The sequence below is a fragment of the Physeter macrocephalus genome, chromosome 21 (genome assembly GCF_002837175.3).
Source record: "Physeter macrocephalus isolate SW-GA chromosome 21, ASM283717v5, whole genome shotgun sequence".
Lineage (NCBI taxonomy): Eukaryota > Metazoa > Chordata > Mammalia > Artiodactyla > Physeteridae > Physeter > Physeter macrocephalus.
Genome location: NC_041234.1, coordinates 92,261,594 through 92,278,015, shown reverse-complemented (window position 1 = coordinate 92,278,015; position 16,422 = coordinate 92,261,594). Strand labels below are relative to the sequence as shown.

Sequence of the window (16,422 nt, the reverse complement as noted above, 5' to 3'; positions counted from 1 at the left end):
CCGAAAAAAAAAAAAAAAAAAAAAAAAAAAATTGATGACTAATAAGAACCTGCTGTATAAAAAAATAAATAAAATAAAATTCAAAAATTAGAAAAAATAATTCTAGGCTCTAAAGAAAGGAAATGATGAAAGATTAATTTAGAAAAGAAAGAAAATTTTAACAAATTTTGTAGATATAGTCACAAACATGAAATGTAAGTTATTTTGTGGGGAACTAAACTACACTTTAACCCTAGGAATGATTTGTTTCCTTTTGAGAGGTAGATACCGATCACTCAGACACTGTTGATGGGAATGTAAAACGGTACAGCCGCTCTAGAAAATAGTTTGGCAGGTTTTTTTATAAAACTAGATATGCAATTACCTTATGATACAGCAATTACACCCTAAGGCATTTATTCCAGGGAACTGAAAAGTGATGTTCACATAAAAACCTGAATATGAATATTTATAGTAGTTTTATTCATACTTGCAAAAAATTGGAAACACTCAAGATATCCTTCAATGAATAAAATGTTAAACAAACCAGTACATCCATATCATGGAACACTACTCAGCAAGAAAAGGGAATGAACTATTGATACACAGAACAGCTTGGATGGATCTCCAGGGTATTATGCAGAGGCTAAAAAAGATAAAGTCAGCCTCAGACAGTTATATGCTGTATGATTCCATTTCAGTTACATTCTTGAAATGACAGAGGTTAGAGACTTGGGGGAGAGGAGTGTGGGGAGAGGGTGTGCAGGAGGGAGGTGTGTGTAGCTATAAAAGGGCAACTCAAGGGATCCTCGTGGTAATGGAGCTATTCTGTATCTACGCATATGATAAAACTGCATAGACCTAAACACACACACACACACACACACACACAACTGGACGGAACACCGGTGAAATTTCAATAAGGTCAGTGGACTGTACCGATGTCAATTTTCTGGTTTTGATATTGCACTCTGGTTACACGAGACGTTACCATTGGAAGAAACTGTGTGAAGGGTAGATGAGATCTCTTTGTATATATTTTTGCAATCTAATTTTGCGGATCTATAATTTTTTTAACATTTTTGTTGGAGTATAATTGCTTTACAATGGTGTGTTAGTTTCTGCTTTACAACAAAGTGAATCAGCCATATGTATACATATATCCCCATATCCCCTCCCTCTTGCGTCTCCCTCCAACCCTCCCTACCACACCCCTCTAGGTGGTCACAAAGCACCAAGCTGATCTCCCTGTGCTATGCAACTGCTTCCCACTAGCTAGCTATTTTACATTTGGTAGTGTGTATATGTCCATATACACACTACCACTCTCTCACTTTGTCCCAGCTTACCCCTCCCCCTCCCCGTGTCCTCAAGTCCATTCTCTAGTAGGTCTGCATCTTTATTCCCATCTTGCCCCTAGGTTCTTCATGACCATTTTTTTTTTAGATTCCACATATATGTGTTAGCATACAATGGAATATTACTGAGACATAAAAAGAAACGAACTGAGTTATCTGTAGTGAGGTGGATGGACCTAGAGTCTGTCATACAGAGTGAAGTAAGTCAGAAGAGAAAAACAAATACTGTATGCTAACACATATATACATGGAATCTATAATTATTTTTTAAGAGTTTGGTGTTTTTTTTTAAATGAGACACCAAAAGCAGATGCATTTTCCAATGAAGCAATGTGTAGAAAAGAATAGGCTGTTCCGTTTTGGGGTTTGTTTTAACTAGGTTAGGTGCAAAGGCTCACAACACAATCACAGTCAGTCCCTCTCCAGTAAGTCTCCTGTGCATACTCACCAATAGTAGAGAGTATAGTTAGTGTCAGGATTTGTATTCCTTCCAGGGAGCCAAGCGCACTTCATGTAGCTCAGGTTATACCAAATGCATTGCAGCTCAGTAACAGCGGACTCAGGATCGCCTGGAATATGCAGCCAAGAGTTTAGGACCCTTGTCTCCTTGCCCTGCGAGCTGGCCAGTCACTCCAGGGGCTGGGGGATGGCAAGCGTGCTTCCGGCTGCTTCTCCGGAAAGCTAATCCCTAACCTCTCACCCCATTTGACCCAGAAGGCACCCAGGCGGAAGAAAACCCAAATCTAATTTGTTCACAACTTTCTCTCACTGAGGGACCCTAACTCCTGTATTCCTAACTGGAGAGAGAGTCTGAAGGTCAAATAATATTTCAGTCATAGGAAATGACTATGGAATTTCCCAAATGAATGTGAAAATATAAACAACCATTATATCTACCTGTCTTTTCACAAAAAAAAAACACGTGTTCTGAGTTATAATTTACCTTGTCTTTTGAGCAATACTGACACACCTTGTTTTAAAAATTAAACAAACCTTCCTCCTGAGGCAATCTGGGGAAAGGTAAGCAAAACGTAACTCTTAGTAGTTGTCTATTGGGGCTTATGGCCTTAGGAGCCCTAAAATCTTAATGATTTGAAATCTCTACCTTTATAAAGCCTTTTAAGTTAAGACATCACGTCTCTAAATTAAATGCCTATGTTTAAAATTCAAACCTGCTATCCCTCGTGCTCCTTAAAGGCCTACTGTGCTGAGCCATCACCACCCACCTTTTCGTCATAATACAATTTAGTTTCTTTCAGATTATTAAACTCTTCAAGAAACGAGTATAGGGGAGGTAACTTGCTATAAACCATGCTCCCAGCCTCCTAGCCGTACTGAATTTCATAACTTTACAAATACTACTTCATATACTTTTGATCCGTGCATACAGGTAGAGAGAATGGTCTAGAAAACAAGTCATGTAGTGTTAAGGTTTGGAGGTAGGAGATGGGGCCTTGCCCAACCAAAGGGCAACATGATATGAATAGATAATATGTATCTAGCATTTACTGTCTGCCAGGCACTATTCTCAGCACCTCATATGTACTGACTGATATAGTCCTTTCAACATTCCTGGGAGGCAGGTACTATCATCATCCCTTTTTACAGGTGAGGAAACTGAAGAGAGAAGGGGCTAAGTGATCTGCCTAAGGTCACACAACTAGAAGCTGGCAGAGCTGAGATTTAAACTTGGACATCTGGGCTCTGGTAGCCCTGCTCTTCCTGAGTATATGCTACTCCCTGCATGTAACATAAGAGCCAGAAGGACACTGGGTGATAGGTGGGAAGGGAGCTGGGGGACAATGATCAACCTGACTGCTTGACAGCTTTTTCTAGGGCTAGTCTTGAGTCAGAGCTGGGCCAACATGCCCACTTTCCTCTTTTAACATCTTTCCCCAAATATATCCTGTATATCAATCTAATCTCTCTATATAATGAGTAAGACACTATCAATATTTTCGTTTGTTTAAGGCACTGGACCTGGGACCTGAAGATCTACAGCAACTCACTCAGTTCCCTTCTTCCTCACAGAATAGATCAGGGTAATAATACATGCCTTGCTCATTTCACCGAATAAGCTTGAGAAGCTCAATTTAGGGGAGAGGCATATGTGTGTGCATGTGCGTGTGCATGTGTGTATGTGTGTGTGTGTGTGTGTGTGTGTGTGTGTGTCACTTTCCAAATTATTAAGTGCTCTATAACTATCAGGCATTGTTATTCAAGTTGTCTGTGAGCACCTCGAAGGCAGAGATGTCCTGACAGTTACTGGTGTGTTGTCAGCGTCTAGTACCAGTGCCTGACACTTAATAGACTCAACAAATGTTTGAAAATTAAATGAATTAATGAACACTGAACATAAGCATATGGATAATTTGGATTTATTCTCTAAACGCCAAGAGACAGTGCTTTTAGCTGTTACCTTCAGGGGGCGAGATGCACTTTTCCACCAAAATGCTAGGCTTCTCACTTTCGTTGGTGCTACACTGGGACCCCACTTGCAGACAAATCCTCTCATTCAGGGGCACTTCTTTTGAACGATAAGTTTCTGGAGCAATTTTCTAAGATAAGGAAATTTAAAAAGGCATTGCAGTAGCAAACACACAGAAGTACATTTGTGTAAAGAAAATGGAAAGTTATCAAGTGGTATACAGTTCAGTGATTCTCAGCTTCGGGTGATTCTGTTCTCCCGTTCCTGGGGGATGTTTGTTAATGTCTAAGAACATTTTTAGTTGTCATAACTTGGGAGGGGGCTGCTACTGGCATCTACTGGGTAGAGGCCAAGGATGCTGCCAAACATCCTATAATGCACAAGACAGCCTTCCCTCCCCCAACAACAAAAAATTATCCCGCATCAAATGTCCGTAGTGCCACCATCGAGAAACCGTGGTATAGATAAAAGACAATTTCCCGCATTTTCAATGTATAAACATCATGACATTTACTACAAACCTACCATGCTAACACATCTGTCTAAGAGCAATGTCAAAGGAAACACAATAAGCTTATCAAAATTCAATTCCAAGTAGATGCAGTATAACATCAAGATCAAGGTAAAAAGGACTGCTTTAAGAATCTGGCAATCCTGGTCACCTCTGAGGAGAGGAAGTAAAGAAGGGGAGCCTGAGGGCTGAGGAGAGACTTTTCAGGAAACACCTTTCTGCACTGTTTGACCATTTTGACTATCTCACATACACGTATGAATTATAAGGGTTGATATTATATGCACTGAGTATAGCATGCTCTTATTCTGAAAGGTAGATAAGCTTTGTGGAACTACAGAATGCCAACTTATACACAGCTTACCGATAACAATCACAAGCCTGGTTATTATGATTTAGAATAATGAGATTAAAGGCTCTTGAGGAAATTAACATTTTCCAAGGTGACAGAGTTGGGATAATTAAGAAGGGAGCTGCTTTTAATCAGAGCTCCAAGGAGCTTCCTGTTTTGCAATAGTTTCTGACTCAAGTTGGAGACAGCATTTCCTTTTATATACCTGCTGATGGCCATGAAGGGAAATTTTGTCAGAGTTACCTTTATCTACCACCCTAAGGGGTACTCTGCCATTTCACATGCCTGCTGCCAACTGAGCATGAAGGCAACTGTGAGAGACTCTCAAAACCAGGACACAAGGATGTCCTCTGAGAGGTAGCCAGCAAATCATCAATTAACGAACCACAGCAAAGACATGGGGAAGAAAACAACACTTTGTACAGACTGAGCAGCTCTTAGGCCCAGGCAAGACAGCACTCTAAAAAAGGAGTCAGCTGGTCAGCCCTGGAAGAAGAGAAAAAGAAATGTCTTCAAACAAAATTCTGACAGGGAGAAAAGAGAGGGTGATTCAGCTCCATGGACATTGATTATTTTTGTCCCAGCAGCAAAGCCCTGCCTACCCTCAGTGGGGCCTCCAGCTATTCTGAGTCAAGTACATTTTCACAACAAATTCCTGATTCCTTGCCAAGAAACCTACTTATCATTTGGCTTTCCATATAGTTGCTGCCTACAGGAATGGAACATATCAATTGTGCCAAGAGAAGGCTCTCGAGAATGTTTCACCATTACAGCTCTCATGGCGAAGTAAGGAAACTGGCCCTTAATTGATGAACGTGTGCTGAGGAAACAAGGATTGTTGGTAATGGTGGCAGGAAAGCTCCGAATGCAAATTTCACCAACCACACAATTTTACTAAGCAAAAGTCTCAGGGTGGCTGAAGGAGCCACCCTGACCCAAGAATCCTTGATAATTCTTGTGTGGAAGCTGCATTTGCCCTCTGAGGACACCCAGGGGAAAATGTACAGTCAAATGCCATAAATTAGAATCATTATGGAAAAATCCCAGTTCTCTTATTATATTAGATATTGTTCCAGTGAGAGGGCTGAGGAGTTTTATTACACAAGTATTTTTAATAAATGGAATTTCTTAAAGTAAAAACATACTTTAGCACCTAAATCTGAACCTTTTTAAAAAAAAAACTTCATTTTCAAAGTTAATCGGTTATTGATTCAGACCCTTTATTAATTAATTTATTTTTGGCTGCGTTGGGTCGTCATTGCTGCGCGCGGGCTCTCTCTAGTTGCGGCGAGCAGGGGCTACTCTTTGTTGCGGTGCGCGGGCTTCTCATTGTGGTGGCTTCTCTTGTTGCGGAGCACAGGCTCTAGGCATGCAAGCTTCAGTAGTTGTGGCGCGCGGGCTTAGTTGCTCCGCGGCATGTAGGATCTTCCCGGACCAGGGCTTGAACCCGTGGCCTCTGCATTGGCAGGCGGACTCTTAACCACTGCGCCATCAGGGAAGCCCTAAACCTGAACCTTTTGTTTTGGGCATATGAATAAAAAAATAACTTAGAAAAGACATGGTAGGGGAAAAGACAAAATACTTTTAAAAAATCTCTTTCAGGGCTTCCCTGGTGGCGCAGTGGTTGAGAGTCCGCCTGCCGATGCAGGGGACACGGGTTCGTGCCCCAGTCCGGGAAGACCCCACATGCCGCGGAGCGGCTGGACCCGTGAGCCATGGCCGCTGAGCCTGTGCTCCACAACGGGAGAGGCCACAACAGGGAGAGGCCCGCGTACCACAAACAAACAAACAAACAAAAAATCTCTTTCAAAGCTCAAGGCAAATAATATTAAATTGGCATGAATAAAGTAGGAACCCCAATTGTCAATGATCGCCAAGTCATGTGCACCTCTCTGTGTCAGACAAGGAACTAAATCCTTCCCAGAAGATCTTGATGAAGTATGTGTGATAGCTCCCACGTGACTTTCGGCTGTGGTGACTCATTCCACTGGTAGCTGCTGTATGACATTATGCTCCACCTGTCAGAGAATCTGGGCTCCTTTGAAAATTTATCAAAAATCAAGGCCAGAGTCCTCAACCGACCCCTCTCCCTCAAGACCAAAGTTCATTTGGCTAGATTGCAGCTTTCCCAATTGCTAATCCTTTCTCAGAAGGAAAGGGGAGTCAGCTTCAGCTTCAGTCTCTTTGGATGCCTAGACAGAACAACATCCTTTTAATTTATTCACCTAGTAAGACTTGCCTATTTCTTGGTGATGAAAGAGATCTAAAATCTGATGCCAGATCCTTCTTCCAATTGCCAGATTAGACATTGCTAAAACAATGGCGAAGGGCAGCCACTTAAGCTAGTCATGTATGGAATATTTTTTTTTTAAAAATCATCTGTGATTCCATATCTCTCATCTTAATGGTCCTCCAATCTGAAGATTGAAAATGACCTCAAGGATTTACCTCATTTAGCAATTTGCGACGGTCAGACGGTCATAAAAGCCCCATAACATGTACAAACTATCATAATGCCACTGCTTCAACATGCTTCAAAGCATATATACACCCCGGTGTGGTCTGATGACATTAATGCTGTGTCCAAAGGACAGAAAGAGGCAAGGAAAACCACTCCTCCCATTGATTCTCAGTCTCAGGATTGTAAACTTCCAAAAGGTTCAGACAGGAAATCCCCCATCTCTGACTGGAAAGAATAATCTGTGTTTATCACAACTGCCGCATTGGCAGCCTTCAAAGCTGTCAAATGGCTGGAATAAATGAGCAGGCCTTAGGCAGAGGCCACCCTTTATGGTCTCCATCTGGTCTCTTCAGGGGCAAAACGGAGGGACCAAGATTAAACGATAATATTAGGTTGAACCATATAATATGACCTATAAAGGCAACAATTTCATATGGTTGAATCTAACAACAGTAATAATAATAAAAGCTAACAATTATTGAACACTAACTGTGCCAGTATCACAAACATTATCTCCTTTAACAAACACACACCATTCATATGAAGTAGGTACTTTTACTAGCCTTTCCCCCCAGCATTCTACAAACAAGGAAATGGAGGCTCAGGCTCAGATAGGTTAAATGACTTGCCTAAGGCCACAAAACTTGAAAGGGAAAGAGACAAAATTTCAAACCCAATTCTATCTGATTCCACTGCCTCCTAAAGTTACTTTCAAGTCTAAATTTCTGTAACTATACTGAGGAATTAGCCCCATTTCTAGACTAGCATATCAGCATGTCTGCCTGACTGATCCTTGAGCGTGGTTGACGGGCTAATGAATAAGGACATGTTAGAAAGATGGTGACCTCTCCTGGGGGTTTCAGTTAGATACTCAGGTGATGCACTAAAGGGTCTTTCCTGGAATTTCTCAAGGCTGAACTACCAAAAGTTGCCACTAAGACTCCAACTGTCTAAGGCCCCTCCTTAGGAACAAGAGGAAGCCAACAGTGTGAAAAGGGGAACTGGCCTACCAGAGTTTCACAGGCTTCTGCATTTGGAGGACCTCTTTTAAAATACAAATATTTCTGACCAGCCTCAATTCCTTATCAATCAACACCTAAACTATAATTAACACCTCTGCAGGAAAGCAGGAAGGCAGATTACCAAGTTTCCCTCTAGAGGAAGAGCCCATTCCATCCTCACTTCATTAAGTTTCCCATACATTATTTTTGGTGGACCAGCAAGCCAGAGACGTGAGTAGAGCCACACTTTACACAAGAGGAAATGAAGGCTTGGAGAGGTTAAGGAATTTACCCCAGGCCACTGAGCTAGCTGAATGGTGCACTAACTAGTTCTCCAGACTCTTCCTGCCACCAAACTGCTTGAACATGGTGATTCCACAGTTCACTGAGCCAAAGTACTGTCATTAATAACAACTTCTCATTGACCTTCTCAAAATCCGGGACAAATTCAACCCCAAACATCCTCCACCTCCCCCACCCACACATTGAAAGAAGATACAGTCATCCCTCTTACACCCGAGGGGCATTGGTTCCAGGACCCACCACAGACACCAAAATGCATGGATGCTCAAGTCTTTATTTAAAATGGTGTAGTGTTTGCATATGACCTAGGCACATCCTCTCCTATACTTTACATCATCTCTAAATTATTTATAATACCTAGTGCAACGTAAATGATATGTAAATAGTTTCCAGTACGAGGCATTCAAGTTTTGCTTTTTGGAATTTTCTGGAATTTTTTTTCCCTAATGTTTTTCCATCTGCAGTTGGCTGAATCCACAGATGCGGAACCCAAGGACCGTATAAAGATATAAAACAGTTCTAGGGCTTCCCTGGTGGCGCAGTGGTTGCGCGTCCGCCTGCCGATGCAGGGGAACCGGGTTCGCGCCCCGGTCCGGGAGGATCCCACATGCCGCGGAGCGGCTGGGCCCGTGAGCCATGGCCGCTGGGCCTGCGCGTCCGGAGCCTGTGCTCCGCGATGGGAGAGGCCACAACAGTGAGAGGCCCACGTACCACGAAAAAAAAAAAAAAAAAAAAAAAAACAGTTCTGAACAGACGATATGATGCTTTGAGGAACCTGTCAATTAGCAGGGGCTACAAACCAATAAGGCTCAAAAGGAACTTCCATTGAATAAGACTATCATAAAGAATCTGAAATTATCCAATCTTGTTAACAAAAATTCACTTAAATCGGCTGCACATCCGACTGTAAAGGCTGAAAGTTTCTCTCATTTTTCCTCAAGCATCAGGGAACTGTCTGGTCAACCCCACCTGCCACTGACATCTTATTTTTTCATTTTCCATATGGCCATTTACTTTTGCATCACATAGTCCTTGCATATCTATCTGTGCATGTGATTAGTGAGATGGTAAATGTGAAAATTCTCTGAGAAATGGAAAGTGTTATATAAATACAAGGTTTCCGGCAGCAACACAAAAACCAATGTTAACATAATTAATTATTCACTGGGTGCCTACAGGAACCAACTTTAACATAATTAATTATTTATTGAGTGCCTAGTATTTCCTAAAAGAGTAATAATCTCAATTGTAGTTGATTGGCAAATATTTTCTAATGTTCAATTTTGTCAACAGTTGTTTCCATAATTTTCCCAGTTAAAAAATTTGGACACAACTCAAAAATAAAAATCCCACTTTGAAGTAAGATTAGAATTTGGCTTATTCTTAGCTCCAACTCACAGTGTTCACTTTACCTTATGAATGCAATATGTTCCAGAAAACTTACCTTATCCTGTTTGTTGCCAAAATGACTAAAATACTTTAGACTACAATTTGGGCTGGCTCCCTCAGGAGGATTCCATGTCCATGTGACTGTGCAGAGGTTTTCAACAGACACGCTCAAATTCGTCACAGGTGGCTGAGGTTCTGTTCAAATCAAGCACAAGAAATAAATTTATCCACAGCAGCCAGTGTTTTCAGTGGTTAATTTAATCCATTCCTCCAAGTGCTAGAGACCAAGAATCATAAAACTGAGTTATCAAGAGCGAACATTTATTGAGCCAGGCAGCATTCTAAGTACTCCCCACATGTTAATCTCAATCCTCACAACCTTATGAGACAGGGACTCTCAGCCTCATGTAAAGATGAGGCGAGTAAGGCACAGGGACACTGAGTCACTGGCCCCACATCCCACGGCCAGTCAATGGCAGAGCTGAGATGCAAACCCAGAAAGTGCGGCTCCCAGGCCGCATTCTTCACCACTTGCTATAGCGTGAACACAGAGGAGAGTATATTCTTAAATGTCCAAGTTTTCCTCCGGTGGGTATTTGGGGTCCCCTACACTCGCGCCCAGGCGCACTCAGTACAGACAGTTCAATCCCAGCAGTTCTGCGAATGAGTTTAAGCGGCTCATCTTTAATCGTGCTTGCTAACGTGACCTGGCAATTGTTCTTATAACTTTTCCAAAGAAGTGCTGAGAAAGAGATCTAACAACCCTGTTGCTCCCCTGAGGTCTGACACTAAACAGCTGGAACTGTAGCTCTGACAAATCTGAAGAGGGACGAAAAGAGGAGAAACTGTGAACCAGTGTCTTAAAAAATGTGTTTCATTTTGAGAAAACCCACCGTCTCCACCAAATATTTACTGGCTCTAGGATCTTGGACCCAGCTTTAGGATCGGGGATAGGAGTTTTCATGCTTCTGCCAAATGCAGGGAAGTACATATAGAGGAGGAAAAGGAAACATCATTTCAAACTTTCCCGAGAACTTCTCCTGAGGCCAGGACTACCAAAATCGTCCCCCGGAAACTGGATGAGGGCTCCTCTGTCCTATCTTGGCAACTTTTCTGTAAGTCGAAATTTATTCCAAAATAAAGTTCATTAAACTAATTTGAAAAACAATCCCCCCAAATTGTCTAAAGTGGCAAACTTAATCATTATTAATTAAGGGCTACAGTTTTATTAATTTATCAATCAGTAGTTCTATTTTATACTCTATGCCAACACTTTGGAGTGCTCTGGGCCTCTTACATAATCTGCAGTATTTATGCCATTACCTTCCTCTTTAACTGAACAAAAACCACCATTTGTCCCAAAACATCAACCCCACAGGCACCACAGAGTTGGGATTCCCCCCAGGTCAGGTTTATACACAGCAGCCTGCACAGGCCCTGAACTCTCAATATTCATTCCGCCTTTCCTAACTCAACTACCATTAGCCTTTCTGAAAGGTAGAACAAAGGCCCAACCGTGGGGAGGAGGAGGAAACGCAGGCCAAGTCCTGTGGAAGCAGGGAGTTCCTATTGCACTGCATTAAAACCCAGCCAGTGCCAGGGGCACTAATGGCTCAGGCGACAGTGATTTTAAGTTAGGATTTTAAGTGATTACAGGAGTGTATAGCTATTCCAGTTTGGCCTTTCGAACGTCACGTCAATGATATTGCTGAAGACAAATCGTTTATCAGGTATAGAGTCTCTAATGAAAACCTTGCTCCTACTGAACATTACAATTTACTTTAGGATTATCTCCCTTACTGTGTAGTTTCCAGAAACACACTGCAGCAAAAGTCCAGGAGAGCTGGCTTAGCACTTCCTGACACTCTGCCTTCCCACAAACCTCCCACTCTCACACAAAAATTAAAGCCCTAACAATAAAAATATTATCTATTTATGGTTTGCTTAAATCATACCCCAATTTTCAAAGGAGTCTAAGACCTTTTTAAATCTATTTTTTAACCTCAGTATTTTACTAGAACAATAACCGGCCCTATTTCCAATCTCTCAAATGGATTTCATTTCCCCCCATCTGTTCTGAAGTATCCTTTAGTCAGATCTTCTAACAGGTTTGCATTTTAGGCTACTTGTGGCTATCTGCCATCCTTTTTTTTTTTCCCCCTAATGGTTCCTTCCATTTCTCTAAAGATTTTTCTACTTCCTATACTTTAAAAAGCACACGCACTCACAGAAACTTTTTTTTAAATTTTTACTTTTTTAACATCTTTATTGGAGTATAATTGCTTTACAGTGGTGTGTTAGTTTCTGCTGTATAACAACAAAGTGAATCATCTATACATAAACATATATCCCCATACCTCCTCCCTCTTGCAATACAATCTCCAAATGTTTAAGTATATCTGAATATATGTATGTGGGTATAATACATCCAGACATGTAAATAAATAAGTGGAGACTGTGCTTCTTGTAAAAGTCTGTAACAGCTCCTCATCTGTAAGACACATCATTTCAGCGTAGTGTAGTGATTAAGAGCACGGACTCTGGAGCCAGACTGCCTGAGCTCGTATGCCAGCTCTGCTACTTACTAGATGGCAAGTTACTTAACCTCTCTCTGCCTCGGTGTTTGCATCTATAACATGAGGATGATAATAGCAAACTAATGAAAAAGGGTTATTATGAGGATTAAATGAGTCAATACAGATTAAAAAACTCAGAACAGTGCCTGGCACAGAACAAGTGCTATGTAAATGTGTGCTGTCTGCTTTCTTTCTTTTTGAAGAGACGAAATAGTTCTAAACAGTTGCTTTGGTTTTCTCTGGAACTGATACGTGTCCATGGCCTTAGAGACACAACAAGCTTCTCTGCCTGATAAGCTTGCCTTAGGCATCTAATTCTAACCATTTCTTAGGGGTTGATCACTGACCAGAAAGGGGAGTGGGAAGGAGAGCGGGACTCAAGTAGCTCCTCAACTAAACTTCAAACCTCAAGTGAGTCTGTGTGGTCATCTAGCAGAAGATCCCATTCTAACTATGAATTAACATGATCAATGCTGTTTCTAATAATAAGGCATGTTACTTAACTAAAAGTTTTTGCTCTCTCTTGTTCAATCACAGGAGCTGGCAGAAGCATGCATATTTCGGGAAAAGTCAAGGAAATCACAAGAGTTATACACGAGTCATCCATCTCCTTCCTCTACATCTACTCAGTCATCAACCTCTTTCAGAGTTTTTTGCAACACTTTTTAAATAAATTTATGTAAGTATGTATTTATTTATTTTTGGCTGCGTTGGCTCTTCATTGCCGCGCGTGGGCTTTCCCTAGTTGCAGCGAGCGGGGGCTTCTCTTGTTGTGGAGCACAGGCGGCTTCAGTAGTTGTGGCGCGTGGGCTCAGTAGTTGTGGCTTGCAGGCTCTAGAGCGCAGGCTCAGTAGTTGTGGCGCATGGGCTTAGGTGCTCCACGGCATGTGGGATCTTCCTGGACCAGGGCTCGAACCCATGTCCCCTGCATTGGCAGGTGGATTCTTAACCACTGCGCCACCAGGGAAGCCCTGCAACACCTCTCTTAATCATCCCGATCACACTAATGTGCTCTGCTAGGCCCCGTGAGCCAGGCAGACATACAGCAGTAAGGCACGGGCCTGAACAGAAGGCACGCACAACACATCTTTCTAGTGGCCACCTCCAACCCTAGATCCCTGCGTCGCTTCGCACTCCAGTGATACCCCACACTCAGTCAAGTCTCCCTGCTGGCTTCTCCTCCGGTGTCATTTCCCTCACGCTGCGCCCCACTCAGCTTCAAGGGCAAATGAAGCCCTTCTGCCTGGACTGATTTTGCCAATGCACCCTCCTGCCAAGCTGGGCTCCTCGCTGAGCACAAAAGGGCACCCTCACCCTTACCTCTGGGCCTCTGTAGCTGCTATTCCCCCCAACTGGGAATAACTTCTCCTCCACCTACTCAAATGTCACCCACCTTAAAAGTCTAGCTCAAATTTTAGCTCTTCCACGACACTCCCAGCCCTCAGTTTCCCCTCTTCTGAACGCCTACAGTACTTATTGTTTGGACTACACAGTCTGGCAACTATAAAGCAAGTCTCCAATACATGATCATTCACTTCATACCAATGGCCTGTACATACTGGCATGAGTGCCCACCAGTCCTACCCTGCTACTGTGGGAGGAGCCCAGCTCCTCTCCCAGCCAAGGACTCCCTTCACTTCTGCAGAGAGAGGCACTGAATACAGTGGTTAGGGGCATGGCCTCTGGAACCAGGCGGCCAGGTTCGGAAGCCTAGCTCCTCCACTCTATCACCTACGAGAGCTCTGGGCCTTGCTGTGCCTCAGCTTCCTCACATACAAAACAGGACTGATAACAGCATCTACAGGAGGGTTTTGTGTAAAAATTATATGAAATCGTTGAAGTGGAAAACTTAGAACGCTGCCCGGCAGAGTAAACACTATATAAATGCTAGTTGTTATTAAGACATGCCACAATGTGGGCTACCAATCTACACAGACTAAACTAAGCTGGTAACCTAATCTTTTATAAACACTCAAAAGATTAGCGCTGGAAGAGCCCTTAAAACTTATGGAGTTCAACCTCCTGTCACAGATGAGAAAGCTGCTGTACAAGGGAGGGGAATGACAAGCTCTGAAGTCCCACACCTGGGAAATATCAGACCACTAAAACTCAAGTCCCCTGTTCTTTTTTCTTTTTTTTTTTTTTCCACCATGCAATTCTATCAATATTTCCAATGGGAAAAAAGTTTTTCTATTTCTAAGTAACCAAGTTACTAATGAACTTCTGTGACAAAAATGATCAAGTTGGGGGTTGCCAGTATTACTAGAGGGCCAGCTGTTTGTTGTTCCAGGTGTGTGGGGGGAGGAAGTTTGTAGGAGGGAGGGGGTTAGAGTAGCACTGTGAAAATCAGGAGACTAATGAGATGGGTGACCCCCTCCCTTCTCTGGACTGCAGCTGCCCCATATGATTATGGGAATCAGATCCCCCCAAGTGAACTGGGGGCAACGATTACACAGTATACTCTAAGGTTCTAAGCCAACCTACAGAGCCTGGCTCAGTACTAAACAAGGCAGGCACTTGAATCATTGACTGTCAAACTTCAAACCTCCCTCGAGTCTCTACTCAAATGCCACCTTTTCAGTTGAGGTCTTCCTACTCCACCCTATTTACAATGGCAAACCCCTTCCCTGCTTTGTTTTTCTCCATAGTACTTATCGCCATCTGACATACCTTATATTTTACTCCCCCCGGCCCCTTCCTCTGACTGCCAACAGCATATAAACTCCAAAGGGCAGGGACTTGACCTGTTTTGCTCACGGCTCCACTCTCTGCCCCTATAACACTGCCCGGCACAGAGGAGACTGTGCATACGTTTTGTTGGCTGAATCAATAAAGGCCATCGAGGTTTCCTAATCAACATTTCAACTTGGGTTTCAAAGCACAACACACTGGTTGAAAATGCAATACACAAATTGTGGGTGTTTGTGTCAATGTGACAATAAAACCTATCGAATTTGGGGCTAGAATTTGGAGCTACTATCGTCACCAAAAATGTCCAGAAGGCGGCTCATGGCAAAAGCTGGCCGTGAGGAATGCATTAGCCCTCAACTTTTCACAGTAATTCTGCTTGATTAATTTAAATTGCCGCACCAGGGTGAGGGGTATACGAGAACTCTCTATACTACCTTTGCAACTTTTCTGTCAATCGAAAATTATTCAAAAATATAAGGGTTAATAAAGGAAAAGTTAAAAAAGGCATCCACGCGATGACGCTCCGGGATTCCCACTGGATTTCTTGGACGCCAGAGGTGGCCGCGACCCTCACGTCCTTTTCCTACAGGGACTAGGAGCTTTAGAGGTTCCCTTCGACTCCCACCCCCTCGCTGGACCGGCCGCGCACGAAGCCCCGGCGCGTCCCAGCTCGCCCGGACCTCGCTCGCCGTCCCCGCGGCCTCCCGGCCCCTCATCCCCTCCCGGGGGCACCGGAGACATTCCGGCTCCCGACCCCGCGGCCCTCCGATGCCACGGACTCGTTTCGGCCCCGGACCCCGGCGCTAGGCTCCTCGGCGCTTCCCGACGGCCGAGGGAAGTGCGGCGACAAGTCGTCGTCCTCCGGCCCCGCCTCCGCCCCCGCCGCCCGGGATCCGGGAAAGCCGGGCCGCTCCGGTTCCCCCACCTCTAGCCGGGAGAGGGAGGCGGCCGCGGGCGCGGGGCGTCGTGGGGACGGGCCCCGGCGCCCACCCCCGCCGCGGCAGCCCCGGAGCGCCCCTGCTGGCCTCTCGGCCGCGACCCCCGCCGCCCCGGGCCCCGGGGGCCGCACTCACCCGCGGGCGCGGCCACCCCGCCGCCGCCGGCGCAGAGCAGCAGCGCCCACAGCCCGCAAAGCCGCGCCGGCCGCTCCATGCAGTCCCTCGCTCGGAGCCCAGCCTGGCTGCATCCGCGGCAGTCTCCGCCTCCTTTGCTCCCTCTCCCACTTCCCGGCTCCGCCGCCCTGGAGGCCGGGGGCCGGCGCAGACAGGAAGGGCCGCCCCACCCACTGGCCGCAGGTAACCCCACGCGGTCAGCGAGGGCAGAGGGGCGGGGGCGGGCCCCCGGGCGGGGGGCGGGCCCCCCCCCCCCACGCG

The 16,422-nt window shown here is 44.4% G+C and overlaps 1 protein-coding gene across 1 annotated transcript in view; it reads right to left on the bottom strand.

The window, feature by feature from the left end:
* Positions 1 to 16,283, bottom strand: part of IL13RA1 (interleukin 13 receptor subunit alpha 1) — a 67,255-nt gene extending 50,972 nt beyond the window's left edge. Inside the window, exons 1-4 of the mRNA XM_024128174.3 lie at positions 16,123 to 16,283; positions 9,838 to 9,977; positions 3,757 to 3,895; positions 1,786 to 1,906 (exon numbers count right to left, since the gene is read on the bottom strand). Of these exons, the coding sequence (XP_023983942.1) occupies positions 1,786 to 1,906; positions 3,757 to 3,895; positions 9,838 to 9,977; positions 16,123 to 16,201 (479 nt within the window). The 5' untranslated portion in view covers positions 16,202 to 16,283. The remainder of the gene's footprint in view (positions 1 to 1,785; positions 1,907 to 3,756; positions 3,896 to 9,837; positions 9,978 to 16,122) is intronic.
* Positions 16,284 to 16,422: the final 139 nt, after the last annotated feature.